Source organism: Catharus ustulatus, chromosome 4, assembly GCF_009819885.2.
Source record: "Catharus ustulatus isolate bCatUst1 chromosome 4, bCatUst1.pri.v2, whole genome shotgun sequence".
Classification (NCBI taxonomy): Eukaryota; Metazoa; Chordata; class Aves; order Passeriformes; family Turdidae; genus Catharus; species Catharus ustulatus.
The window spans coordinates 70125913-70139894 of record NC_046224.1 but is presented as its reverse complement, the minus strand read 5'-3'; the positions used below and the strand labels follow the sequence as shown (position 1 = coordinate 70139894).

The following is a 13982-nucleotide window of genomic DNA, read 5'->3' as shown; positions in this document are numbered from 1 at the left end:
GAATGTGTATGTGGCTGGAGATCCAGTCAGCATTTCAAATTCTTAATGACTTTATGTCGTTAAGGGAAGCACAACATCAAAGACTTCAAGGTATCCAGGTGACATTATAGCCGTTTATTTGGTAAAACACTGGAGAAGTTGTGCTTTCAGCCTATTACCTGTAGTGCTTTTATTTCACAAAAACTGTTACATTTCTTCCACAACACTGTCAATGCAGCATGAAATATTAATAGGTACTTAACACTGAGATATAGCTTTGAATTTAAGGATTTGCATTCATTTCTTCATAGTTTTCAACTGCTTGTCATCTTCCATTGTCTTGTGAGATTGGTTCTTGAAATGAGAGAACTTCAGAATAAATCAGGATTTTATGTGCGAATTCAGCTTCCTGAACTAAGCTGCTGGTTTTATCAGTACATTGAGTAGATGTGACCTGTTGCAAAGAAAAAAAGTGCTGAACTGTGGATTTTTTTGTCTCTTCTTTTTAGTGGCAGATCAGTAGTGGACAAACTTCAACTACCCCTTCAACTGCAAGCAGCACAACATCGACTCCATCCAGCCCCACAGTCACCAGTGCTGCTGGGAGTGATGGGAAGAATTATGGTCCCCCTGTGATAGATTTGAGTTCCCCAGTGGGCAGCTCCTATAGTCTGCCATCTCTCCCTGATGTAAGTGTAACACAGAGGCAATGTCTTATGGATTCTATTTTGAGGTCTAGAAAATAAACAATGAAGAGTTGCCTGCACTTTGCTGGAAATACTCAGAACTGCTCTGGGAGACAGCTGTTAGGACAACTAAGAAAAATATGATTACAAGTTGTAATTGTAATTGGACTTGTTTATTTGTATGCTGCATATTTTTCTGCAGGCCTCATAATGATCCATACAAAAATGTGTTAGCTTAGCTTTTGTTTACCAGTGTCCATAGATAGCCGTGGTTTGCTGATGGCATTTCTGGTAGATTTTTAACATTTTAAAATCTATTTTTAAGTTATTGAAAGAACTATCTTGGGTAGGTATTAATGGTCAGCACACTGGATATATTCCTTATATCTTTTCCATTTGATACTTTTTTTCTTCATATATTCTCTAAAATGTCTGTGAGCTGGTGTTAGAAAGAGCATAGTAAGATCATAATTTCTTAACCTTCTAGGCTTCTCTTTTATGGTTTCTTCTGAATGGTACATGTTTGCCATGTTGGGAGTTACTGAATTTTAGTCAGGTGACTTCATTTTTCCACTTTATTTTTCCAAACCTGTTTTTTATGGTCTAAGGTTTGTAGATATCTGAAGTGTCATGGTTTTCTAGTCATAGCTTGCTAGTACTGCCTTTATCTCTCATCTGTGCTTTGTTTTTACCTACATACTGTGTGTCCTCTTTATTAAAATGGAGTACATGGACTACAGAGTCACAGTATCTGTCAGGTTTAAAGGGGAAACTACACAACATGGTCATAAAACTACTGAGTCTGTGAGACATTTTAGCATGTTTATTTCTGTGCACAGTGTTATGAACTCTAGTGTGTGATTGAATTTATGCTTTTAAGATAACATGGCACTGTAAATATGCTGACCTTGCCAAAGCTGCTGCATCCACTTTGAGTACATCTTATCAAACATTATCTTACATATTGGAATAAACCAAACATTTCAAAAAGTCATTCTTCATTATCAAACCAGAATGTGTAGCTTTTACAGAAAGTTAGAATGCTGCATTGGGAGCCCCTAGAATAAAGTTCATGGCCTGAGCCATGGTGGAAAGAACAAGTGTTGGTTTGCTGTTTCCATTTTAAGTCAATATGCATGCTCCTGTCCAGATGGCATTGAGTGTCCTTTGAGTTTCTTCCAGTCCTGTTAAACACCAGTGGATCAATGGGTAATTTGTATATAGGTATTATCTTTTGGAGTGTATTTAATGTGAGCATGTCCAAAGAAGGTGTGGAGATAAACTTAATTCAGTATGTGAAAGCTCCCTCTCTGTAGCCTGTGGAGAAAAATTTGCACTTAGAGAATCATCTGCTCTTAAAATGAAGCACTGTCTAGATTTGGCTATTTCATTTTCTTTTTAGGGAAAGAAAGATGATATGTTTTCAAGTAACCATCTCACTTTTGGATGGGTAAACTTTGGTGAAATGCATTTTGGTCTTTGCTTTCAAAATAACAGCGTGGCAGAGGCTTTCTGGTTTGTTGAGTTTTTGTTGTTTTGAGGGGTTTTTTTTGCTTCCCAATACTAACTGCTTCCCTTTGCTTCCCCATCTTTTAGATTGATTGTTCAGGAAGCATCACACTGGATAATGCTGTAAGGAAGGATGGCACTGTAGAGCAGAATCAGCCAAAACCCCCTACAAACAGGACTGTGCAGTCACCAAATTCCTCGGTACCATCACCAGGCCTCTCAGGTAATGAAAAGTGGTGCAATTTTCTATTTAAGTGTTGCAATTGAAAAATCTAATGTGGCAAGGTCAACACTGACATCAGAATTCATTCTGTTTTATCTTAAAGATGAGAGATAAGAAAATGAAGGCAAAGTTGTAGAAAACCTAGTAGGAGGTAGAGTTGAGAAAATATTTTAGCACTGTGATCAAAATTAAACATCCAGATCTTAAAAACAGGGAAGGGGAAAAGAAAAGGTAGATTTTAGCAAATTGGATGGAAAGCCAAAGTGACACTCAGGTGTACACCAGATGAAAACCTAGCAGCTGTGGTAGGATACAAGTATTTGAAGGAGGCAGACAGGATGTAACAGCAGACTAGAAATGGTGCCCTGGGTGGGTAGTGCAGCACTGACACAGGAGGACCAGAGAAGTTACTGGAATGGGTGGTTCAGTGAGGTGGACCTGGAGGATCCAGGGGATTGCAGTCACCATGGGAAGGCTGTGTGAGTGGGAATTCCCAGGGAGCACTCCTGCAATGTTCATGCACTCACGTGGTGGTCCCAGATTGGGGTGAGGTAACAGAGACAGGGGGCAGTGCATTCACAGGCAGCACAAACAGCCCATTCAGGCTTCTCAGGACTGCTGCTCAGCACTCTGCTTCACAAGGCTTTTGGCTCTCTGGGCCCCAGACCTTTGGTCTCTCTTGTATCTGTCCTCCAGACTTCTTCCTGCTCACCAGCTCAAAGTTTTCTGGCAGTTCTCCTGCGAGATCTGCTTGAATTATTTAATAAAACAGTGTGTGATCAGGTGAAGAGGTCAGCCAGGCAAAGGTACTCACTCACCCATCAGCCTGCTTCATGTAATGGGCCCTTTCGTAGTCTTCTGTTTCCCTCTGTTATCTCATGCCTGTTAATCTTCCATGAAGATGTATTAAATGAGATATTTCTCACTGCAGGAGGAATTTTCCCCAAAATGTGTGTACTTCTCTGAGTCGTGTCTCAGACTTGAGACCTGTGTTCTGTTCTAATCTGATCCTTGTGTCCTAGGAGGAATCAGTGTGACAAACGTACACCCTCCGATGCGTTCACCCAGCGCCTCCAGTGTTGGGAGCAGAGAGAGGTAAGGAAAGAGTGTGAGAAGAAAATGAAACTTCCACCTCCACAGAACATGCCTCACTCTCTTCTCTCTTAAATGCATAAAGATGTTGTTGTCTCACCTTCTCTGTTAACAGGTCAGGCCTGATGGCTGTTACAGCACTCTTTGCATTCTAAAAGCAGTAATTTCATTTGTAGTGTATTAATAGAACATCTGAAGATGTATTGACTCTATAACTGATGGCTAGGTTGGCATTATTAAAAGAATACCATTTATAAATTAGGTTTTAAGTTCAGAAAAATCAGCTAAAGGAAAAAGCTGCATATTAAAAGCCCTTGTGGAACTATAAATTACTTCAGATTTAAGGAACTGATGTTACAAAGAGGGTTATTAAGAATCTTCTGCTGCAATACAGTTAAGTGAGCACTAGATATCTACCGAGAGTCTATACAAATGTTTTTATCCCTTACTGATGGAATATTAATGAACAAATATATTTACACAGTGTTGTTTGAAGAGTGCAGATCTGTAAATGCATTGCAATAAATTAGAGCATACATGAGACATTAATTTTTCATGCAGAGAAAAATCAGATTACATTCATCCTACTTGAGTTAAGAATGCAGGTGCTTTTTAATCTAGAATACCTTTTGCACTATTCCATTTACATGGTAAATTCTGTGAAGGACTCTTATGAACAGTTTAAATGAACAGTTTAAATGGTTGTTTGAAGAGTCTTTACTTGCATTTAAAATTGTGATTTGATATGCTGCTCCTTGAATTAATTTTGTTAGATTTAAATTCTTCATTTTTATTTAAAAAGATAAGCAGGTATTTTAAAGTTCAATTGTCCATTCTCATCCTGTTAGTAATAAATACATGAAAAAAGACACATCTAGTTCTAAAAGTAGGGTCTAAGTTTTGGTAGAGCTACAAGGCTCTAGGAAAGATTTCCAAACTAATGTAAGCATGTGTTTTATCTGCCTTATTCAGTTGTGTGGTTTAGAATGTTCAATGGAAGTGCTTTTTTGTGTATGACCTGAAAGAAACTGAGATTATTTGCAAATTTTGCACTAATGGATCAAACCATGAGTAATTCTCTAATTTTGGGATTGTACTATAAAATTTTCCCATTTGGTAATGCTTTTTCAGTATACATCAAAGGAAATTAGCTTGGATGTTGCATTTCATAAAGGGAATACTGCTCAGGATTCAAAGAAACAAAGTAGACGAACATCCTGAGGTCTTGGAAAGCGTCAGTGTACAAAAGGTGTCCAGTTCTGACTCCTAATTTCCGTTTTTTCCTGCCTCTCCATGTCATTCACAGTTCCGGCTCATCCAGCAGACCACCAGGAGCTGACTCTACGCACAAAGTCCCTGTAGTTATGTTGGAGCCAATCAAAATTAAACAGGAGACAACTGCATCCAACGAGAGCTTTGATTTCCCAATTGTTGTAGTGAAGGAAGAGGAAGAGGAGGAATCCCGGCCTCGGAATGTAAGGTTTACAGCTAGAAAGATCTCCTTTCTCTTTGCAGGGTGTTTTGTGTTTATGGGGACTAAAATGATTTACAGTAATTTCACGATTATAAACCGCACCATTTTGACTAAAATTTTGGTCCGAACCCAGAAGTGCGGCTTATAATCAGGTGTGGCTTATATATGGACAAAGAACAAAAAGTTGCTGTTTTAGTTTGGAGGACAGGTGTCTGCTGAGAAAGGCAGGAGCTTCTCTTTGAAATGGAGAATGTAAACCCTCTCCCTCCAAATTATTAGAATTTTGAAATCAAGGGACTTTCAGGCAAAGATATGGGAATTAGGAATAACAGTTCTTTACTAGGGAAATTAAAATAGAAATACAGTACTACAAAGAAACAAACTCCAAACCCTGACAAAGTCAGAGTACAACCTGACACCCCGTCAGGCAGGGTGTTGGTAGCAGTCCCATTAAATGGTGGCTGCATCCTCCTGCAGTGACAGATGTGGCTCAGTTGGAGCAGTGCTCCTGTACAAGGTGCAGTTTCCCTCCGGAGGTCCAGTGGTGATGTGGAGAAATCCGGTTTTCCTCTGGAGTCCAGTGGAGAAAGGGGCTCCCTTAGTGTCCCAAAACCTCTGTTTTTATCTTGGTAAGAAATGTTGGGCTCTTCCCCCTGGCTGGAGCAACTTCCAATGGGATGCAGTAATTTTATCAGTCCCACAGTGGGACTCAATGGCCATTAGCAGAAAATGACTGGCTGGAGGAAGGATGGGTTGTGAAAAGATAAAGAACAATGCCCTGCCTGGTTTCAATGGATGGCCCATTAGCAGAATATCTCCCATGCAGATAAGGATCACTGCCCCACCCTCAACAGATGGTGATAGAATAGATCCTGTATTGTAACCCAAGACAGTTGCTGACACCCAGACGTGCGACTTATAATCATGAAATTACTGTACTTGTATTCTGTTGGGAACTGTTTCAGGGGAAGACTGAAAAGCTAAATAAAAGGAAGAGGTGAAATTCAAAATTAAATTAAATTGTATGATCAGAGTGCTTTTATCCATTGAAAACCAGGGAGATCCTGAAATAATTTTCAGAGATGAAGTTTTCAGGTCATAGTACAGGAATATCCATAAATAAGGTACTAGATTTTTGGGCCATCAGAGATTAATTTTTTATTGGTGGAGCAGTAAATAGCCTTGTTACAGTGTGTTAGTCACTTCTGCATGCCTGTTGCAAGCTGCTGGCACGTAAATCTGTTATTCAGGTCAGTTTGCACGTTGTTAGGGTCACGTAAATTCACATAAATACTGTAATCTGACTTCCTTTGTTTCTTCCTGCAGTCCATACTTACTTCCTTGCTGCTGGATACCAATCACAATTCCACTTCTGATGAAACTGTTCTAAGAACAGATGCACCAGACAGCACAGATGACCAGCCAGGGGTACTGCAGGAGAATACATTCCCTGGGAAAACAGGATGGATGGGATCCTCCCACACTGGTGAGGGCAGAAAAGAGGATGATCCCAATGAAGATTGGTGTGCTGTGTGTCAAAATGGAGGGAAGCTTCTTTGCTGTGAGAAGTGTCCCAAAGTATTCCATCTTTCTTGTCATGTCCCTACGTTGATGAGCTTTCCAAGGTAATTATTGACTATTTCAGTTCCATCTAACATTGCACTAAGATACATTAGACTTGTATTGTGAAACCCAGCAAGAGCAGTGTCTTCTTTAAAGTCTTGTGTCCAGCAGTTTTATTAGTTGGAGGATATCTAAATTTCATAAAACTTCAGCTTATTTGTATATTTTTCTACAAAATCTAGCAAAACTCTTCATTTACTTGACAATTAATAGATGGCCTAGATGTGATCTTGCTTATTAAAACTGGGACACAGAATTACCAATCTGTCAAAAAAATGTTTTAAGGGTGACTGAAAATAGTTGTATTTCTTAATAATAATGATCTCTTAAAAAAAAAAAAAAGAGAGATGTCTACAGGAAAAATCTGAATTAATAAAGTATTAAATATATTACTTCAGTGCTAAACATGGCTACATTCCAAGCATGGGATATGTAGTGACTGACATATTTTATAGCATCTCAGTCAGTGTTGAAACAAGCATTAAGTTTTCTTGATTGACTGTTAGAAAACCATTGCTTAGTTTCTTGACTTTCAAAATAGAGTCTTAAATAGATTATTGTTATAAGCATTACCAGCATTTGCTTCTGGAATTAGTGTCCTTGATTAAAATAAACAGCATTTCGCAATGCCCCAGCTTGGAAATGTCACACAGTAAGCTTGTTTGTATTAAAGGATAAAAACATTGGCTGTAACATGCTCATTGGTGTTAATGCTTTTATAAATAATAGGTTTTCTGATTAAATATCAGCACAGTTTACTGCTGTAAAACATTTGGATAGCAACTTAGATAAGCAGATTGATCATCTCTCTGCTACTCTGATGAACAGGCATACTTCTGGAAGTATATCTTTCTTTTAAATCTCACTTGAAATGGTACATAAAATATTTATCTTACTTTTTGAAACTTCAAATTGCAGGGTTGTTTTTTTTTACTGAAACAATGCTATGCTACAACTTTATACCATAAGGGAAACCCATTAAGGTTACAGTAAGCATTTAAATTAATAAATACTTTGTTTCCTTTGCCAGAACGAATAATCTTGAAGAAGGTAGATAACTATCCCTTACCAGACTTGGTTTCTCTTAAAATTAAATATTTAATTACAACTCTTTTAAAATACTTCATTTTTACTTGATCATTCAGTGGAAATTGAGGTAATGATGGCTGAGGCCAAGGGAGCCAAAAGCCACTTTGATGGCAGATGTTCAGATCTGTAAAGGTGCATACTATTACAGGTGCATGAGTTCCTGGGCTCCAGGAACAGAGAGCTCAAGTTTCTACCTGACTGCTGATGTATCAGGTTTTTGTTCTCATCTTTGTGGGGTTGCTTGTTGTTTTTTCCCCCCAGCTTTAAATCTGCCAAACACACTCTAGTCTCGTAGCATTAGTTCCTTCAAACACACAAAATAATTTTGTTATTACTGTGTCAGTCTGCTGCTTTCATGGTTGCTTTTTGTTCCTGTTTCAGGTGCATAGAGCAATTTCAGAGCTTCATAGAGGCACAGGGTGGTTTTAGGTGGAAGAGACGTTTAAGGCCTCTAATTTGAACCCCCCTGCAATGCTCAGGGACATCTTCAACTAGGTCTGGTTGCTCAGAGCCCCATCGAACCTGACCTTGAATGGTTCCAGGGATTCAGCATCCACCACCTCTCTGGGCAATCTGTGCCCGTGTGTCACAGTCCTCACCTTAAAAAACTTTTTAGATTCCAGTCCGAATCTACTCTCAGTTTGAAAGAACATTCCCACGTAGATTTGTAAAGTCACTGCATAATCTTTCCTTCATTCCAACCTGCCCTATTCTTCCTGATGCTTAGATAGCTTAATGGATCATTCTTCTGTCTTGAATTTGTTCCTTGTTTTCTTGTATCACAACAGCTTTAGGTCATGGCCTGTGTCAGTTGTTGTGTAGCTGCCACACCATTTCTATAAGGCTAGTCTAGGCACAGGGGTGACACTGTCATAAATCATTCTGTGAAGTTAAGACAGTAGAAAGTAAAACTACTTGAAGCAAAATGCCCATCATTCACCACTAGATGCTAAAACTGGCAGGTGGTGAAAATGTTTGGATCACTCTGAATAGAAAACACTTATATTTCCTTTTAAAATTTGTGAAGTCTTTGGCCTTATTACTGACTTTAAATAAAGGGTACTGAATAAACTACTAGCCATTTATGAAGACACTTGATGATAACATACCTCTGGTAAATACATGCAGTTGATCCCAGTAGTAGTTATGGCTGGATTCTGTCTATTGTGTAATGATTCAGCCCTCTGGTGGTTATCTGCAAGCTTGCAGGTTTCTTTTTTCGTAAAGAACTATATTAAAAGTTTAAACTCTTGATAGTTTTTTCAAAACTTTCAAGTTCATAAATTGTGTTCAACAATCAGTGCACACAGCTTGCAGAACTTACTCTCTTATGCTGACATTTAAATCTCCAATATTGTCTTATACAAACTGGTAGAATCATGAACATCTGAAAGTTTTAGGGAATGAAATATTTTCAGTTTTACAAAGAATCCTGTCTATGGTGATCTCTGTAGATAAGTAATGTGTTGTAGATCAAGCTTGTAGAGGCTATGTAGTTCTCACCAGACAATACTAACACTTTTCTCTGTTCAGCCCATATGAATCCTTCAGTCTCTCTGTAGTTAGGGTTGTACAGGGCTCTTCATAGTGCTGTCCTTAAATCCTGCAAGCTCAAGTGAAAAACTTCAGTGTTGACAAAGGTAGAGCCCATCTATCTCTCTGATAGGACACCATTAATGACACCACTGCCACTAAAAGGAAACAAAGTTGTAGCAAAGCATTTTTGCCAGCTGTCACAGCCTTTTGTACCACCACCAAGAAAACAAGAGATGAAGAGAAAACCCACCCCACAAATTAGGGATTTATCCAGAAATATGTGGTACACTTTCTGGCAAAGAGTGCTCCCTCACAGAGGCCAATGTGTCTGTTTGTCTTCTGCAGTGGAGAGTGGATTTGTACATTCTGTCGGGATTTGAACAAGCCTGAAGTTGAATATGACTGCGATAAACCTGCTCACAGCTCTGAAAAAAGGAAATTAGAAGACACCATGGGTTTGGCACCCATAGATCGCAGGGTAAGGATAAAATTATTATTTAAAACTTTTAAGCTGAAGCAATTTTGAACTGTGTTAGAAACTTTCTTTAGTGTTTCACCTGTTTCCAGTTGGCAACTTGTGTAAATAGTACTGAAATTAGTATTTTATTTGGGGTCTTGGTCTACATGTAGAACCATTTATGGAAGAGTAGTAGAGAGAAGACTCCCAGGCTCCTGACACTGATTGAGTAGGAGATTATGATGAGATTTATTGCTAACACAGTATGTAAATATTGCCAATGCAGTGTATAGTAGAAGCAGGTCTGAAGGGCTATAGCATGGGCAGGTTCAGCTGGAGATGTGCAGGTTTGCAGAAAGCACAATTGCAAAGCACACATAGAGCTACTTCAGAATTTTATCCCCACTTGTGGCTGGATCTGAGTTCACCTGTCCAAAGCTGAGTATTCCCATCCTTGTGCCGGTTGTATCCTGCTGGGGTGGGATCCACCTGAAGCTGCCCTGCAGCCTCAGGAGCTCAGTTTGCCCGGCTGGCCCAGTCTCCTGGAGCATTTTGTACCCTTCTGCAGGCCCATGTGTACCAAGACCCATCACAACCATCACCTCTGGAATGCATTAATTATGCAAGCACACAGACAGTTCCTCCTGCAATTCCCACCTGGTATCCTTACCTTAGGACAGATCATATTGCCCATCAAGAGCAGTGTCTATGTGTGTGGAGGACAGACTCTGTCACACCATTATTTTCATGTGCTCTCTTTGTATTTTGCATTAAATCTTAAGTTATAAGCCCTGTAAAGATTCTGATAAAGAATCAGCAAGCATAAAATCACACATAAGTATTTTTAGAAGCTCTTTCAAGGCTCAAGATCCAGTTTAATATATTTGTTTACACAAAGAAAAAGGTCAGTATTGAGTTCTGTATTTTCTGTAGTTTGTGATTTTAGAATAAGCCATGTAGGATTCCTGCATCACTTGGGTATCTATTTCTCTTGACACAGAAGTGTGAAAGACTCCTGCTGTACCTCTACTGTCATGAAATGAGTCCTGCCTTTCAAGATCCAGTTCCTCCCACAGTATGTACCTCACTTTGTTCTATTTTATGGTAGCAGCATATTTGCTGTGTTTCTAATGGCATTCTCAAGTCCATTATCCTAAGTCAAATTCCACAGACATTCAGTGCATTGAACATGTTTAGTTTTATTCAAACTGTCTGAAGGGAGAAGTGAAAGCATTTCAAGTAAAATTCCACAATAACTGATTCTACTTAATACTTCTAAAATAGTTACAGAAAGTAAGTTCTAACACTGCTAACTTCACATCCTGAGTTATATAACTGAGAAGGTAAATTGGGATATATTTGGGGGTTTTAAACATTACCTTCTTTTGAGAATTGGGGTCCAATTATGAAATTGGATTTCTTACTGACTTGAAGAGAAAATCTTGCTCACTCCCTGAAATCTAAAGATTTTTAAAACAATAACTTATGAACACAATTGCATTTTGAACTATTTTTCCTCTACTTAGGTCCCTGATTACTACAAAATAATCAAAAAGCCTATGGACTTGTCAACCATCAAGAAAAGACTTGAAGTGACCAATTCATGCTACACAAAACCAGAAGATTTTGTGGCTGATTTCAGACTGATTTTCCAGAACTGTGCTGAATTTAATGAGGTTAGAAAAATACACACTTCATCAGATTTTGGGTTTTTTTTGGCTTAGCTGCTTTCAGGAAAACTGTAATGGGTAGAACTTAAACATAAGAACTTATGTATTGAACTTAAATTCAGTGGGATTTTCATTCTGGGAGCTCTGTACTCACCCTTAAGACTTCGAGTTGCACGTTAAGTAATTGCTGTTACCCCCTACTGCACATAAGGCAACATGTGGTGCAATAGAGATGCAGGTTCTGAGTGGACCACAAAATGAGAGAGAATTACAGTGGGAATAAAGGCTTCTTCAAGTGGTCTCTGTGGGGTTCTCATCCAGTCACCCTTAATAACAAGGAATTTTTCCTGAACTGGTGATCTCTGCTTCAGGAAAGAAGATAGCTGTGGTGGCTGTGGATCACTTCAGGACTGCTCAGTTTTCCAGATTACAATCACTGTCTACCAAGTAATATTTTCACTGTTACTAAAAAGATCTGTAAGCTAGATAAGTTTATAACATTCTGAGGGCATATCCATGTGTTCCACAGCACAACACAATTCTGTCCCCCTGCTCCCACCCCAGTCAGGATTTAAGAATTCTTAGACTCTTTATGTAGCTTTGAGAACCCAGGCAGTGTGACTTTAGTGGTCACCTGTCAGAGACCAAAAATCATTGGAGGTTGTTGGCTGGAAGATCTGCTCTCACTCTGTGTTTTTGTGCTCTTTGGAGCCCTGGAATGTTGCTGCTAAGTTATGTTTGTAGGTTTTACCTAATGTGTTCTAAGTAAAAAGCCATTTCATGATGCACTGATGTTGTTCATTCACCCAACAGCCCGATTCAGAAGTGGCTGATGCTGGCATGAAACTCGAAGCCTACTTTGAAGATCTTCTAAGTAACCTTTATCCTGAAAGAAAGTTCCCTGTACAACCAACCAGCCAGAGTGACAAGGATAACCCAGAACTCAGCGATGACTCGGATGATGACTTTGTACAGCCCCGAAAAAAACGCCTCAAAGCAGAAGACCGTCAGCTGCTTAAATGAGCCACATGTGTTCCTACAGAAAGTTTTTTAAAGACTGAGAATATTTATCACTGGTATCACTGTTTTGACTTGTAGGTTTGAGAATATTTACTAGACTTTCTACCCCTGTCTGAAACACAAACCTAATGGAGATCAAGGCATGTGGAAAGCTTCTCTGAAGTTCAAACCTTTCATCTCTTTTTTGGAGCAGCTCAGAAATTGCCATTTCTGTAGGGTGACAGCTGTTTAACTGGGCTTTGAAGAAGAAGTTTGTATAGAATTGAACTTCAAAATACAACATGAGTTTGACATGTGGCTTCCTGAGTTTGAAGAAAATGTGATCTCACCAGACTTTTAATTTTACCAAAGGCATGTGGCTGGTCATAATTTGATCTCTCTGTACTTCACACAAGACATGAAAAAAGATGGTATAATGTCATTGTCCTGCAATTACTGATTGATATAACAGAAGCGTAGTTGCCCCCAACAAAGTTATTGGAAGTTTTAAAATATAAGAGAGGGTGTTAAAACGAACTTGGGGAGAAAACAAAAAAAAAAGGAAGAGGATTTTGGGATTTTGTGTGAGAGTTTTTACTGGAGAAAGTAAAGGACAAAATATTTTGGTTTGCACCATTTTTCTCACCACCAGCAGGAAACAATGGTATTTCTGTATTATTTTGTTTAACAGGTGTCTCAACTGTGATGTACCTCTGTTTAATGAAGTTGGTGGGAAAGTCTTGAGTGGAAAAATGTTTGTTTGCAAAACCAGTCATTTTTGTGAGTTTTTAAAGAGGAGAACAAAAGCATCCTTTCTGTGCACAATCTCATTCTTTTTCCCATATTTCTATGTATGTCAGCATGCAAACAGTATTCCCTTGGGAGTACACAAGTTTGAAAAGAAAGGTATTGCCCTTCATCTGTCCCTGACCACCAGAAAATGATGGTGAATTACCTTATTTTGTTCCATCTGCTTTCCAGTAGCTCTGACAACACTGGGATTACTTCTGCCCTTGGAGCACACCTCCAGTGGGACCCTCTTGTGAATGTTTTCCATCACTTCTGTAGTTCCAAACTTAACCCAACTCCAACATTTTATTTTGAGGCATCTCTGAGAGCCATTGCTCAGGGTTTAATTTTTGTGAGGAAAGGTTCCCTTGGTTATAACACTGCTGATGGATGATGTCTCTAGGCTGGAAGGGGAGGGATTTGGGGTGGGTGGGACATGCAGGTGTGTGCAGGAGCTCCAGGAGATCAGCACCAGGAATTGCTGTCTGAGCCCTGCTGACATTCCCAGGTATTGACAGCTGTTCCTGGGGGTCATTTGGGGTGTCAGTGGGTCTGTCTGTGCTGAAGCATCTCCAGGTGCCTGTTCAGGGCAGCCCCTGGCCCAGGAGCTGCAGGCAGCCGTTTATCCACATCCATCCCAGCACTGCCCAGGAATCCCAGTACCCATCCCTGGATGTGTACTTGGCACGCTGTGAGCCACAGGCAGGACACTGCAGGCACAGCTCCTCCCCTGCAAACACCAAGGACAAGAGGTGCTGGTTCCCTTCCTGGGGCTGCCCAGCCTCCTCCTGCCCCCATTCCCAGCCAGCTGGGACACACTGAGGAGACACCAAGGAGCTTTCCTGGCAGGGAGTGA

The 13982-nt window shown here is 39.7% G+C and overlaps 1 protein-coding gene across 1 annotated transcript in view; it reads left to right on the top strand.

Moving 5' to 3' along the window:
- The window catches only part of TRIM24 (tripartite motif containing 24), a 56857-nt gene extending 43690 nt beyond the window's left edge, over nt 1-13167 (top strand). The window contains exons 11-19 of the mRNA XM_033059021.2: nt 489-668; nt 2262-2397; nt 3420-3492; nt 4796-4964; nt 6290-6588; nt 9557-9689; nt 10669-10743; nt 11195-11344; nt 12152-13167. Of these exons, the coding sequence (XP_032914912.1) occupies nt 489-668; nt 2262-2397; nt 3420-3492; nt 4796-4964; nt 6290-6588; nt 9557-9689; nt 10669-10743; nt 11195-11344; nt 12152-12361 (1425 nt within the window). The 3' untranslated portion in view covers nt 12362-13167. The remainder of the gene's footprint in view (nt 1-488; nt 669-2261; nt 2398-3419; nt 3493-4795; nt 4965-6289; nt 6589-9556; nt 9690-10668; nt 10744-11194; nt 11345-12151) is intronic.
- Nucleotides 13168-13982: the final 815 nt, after the last annotated feature.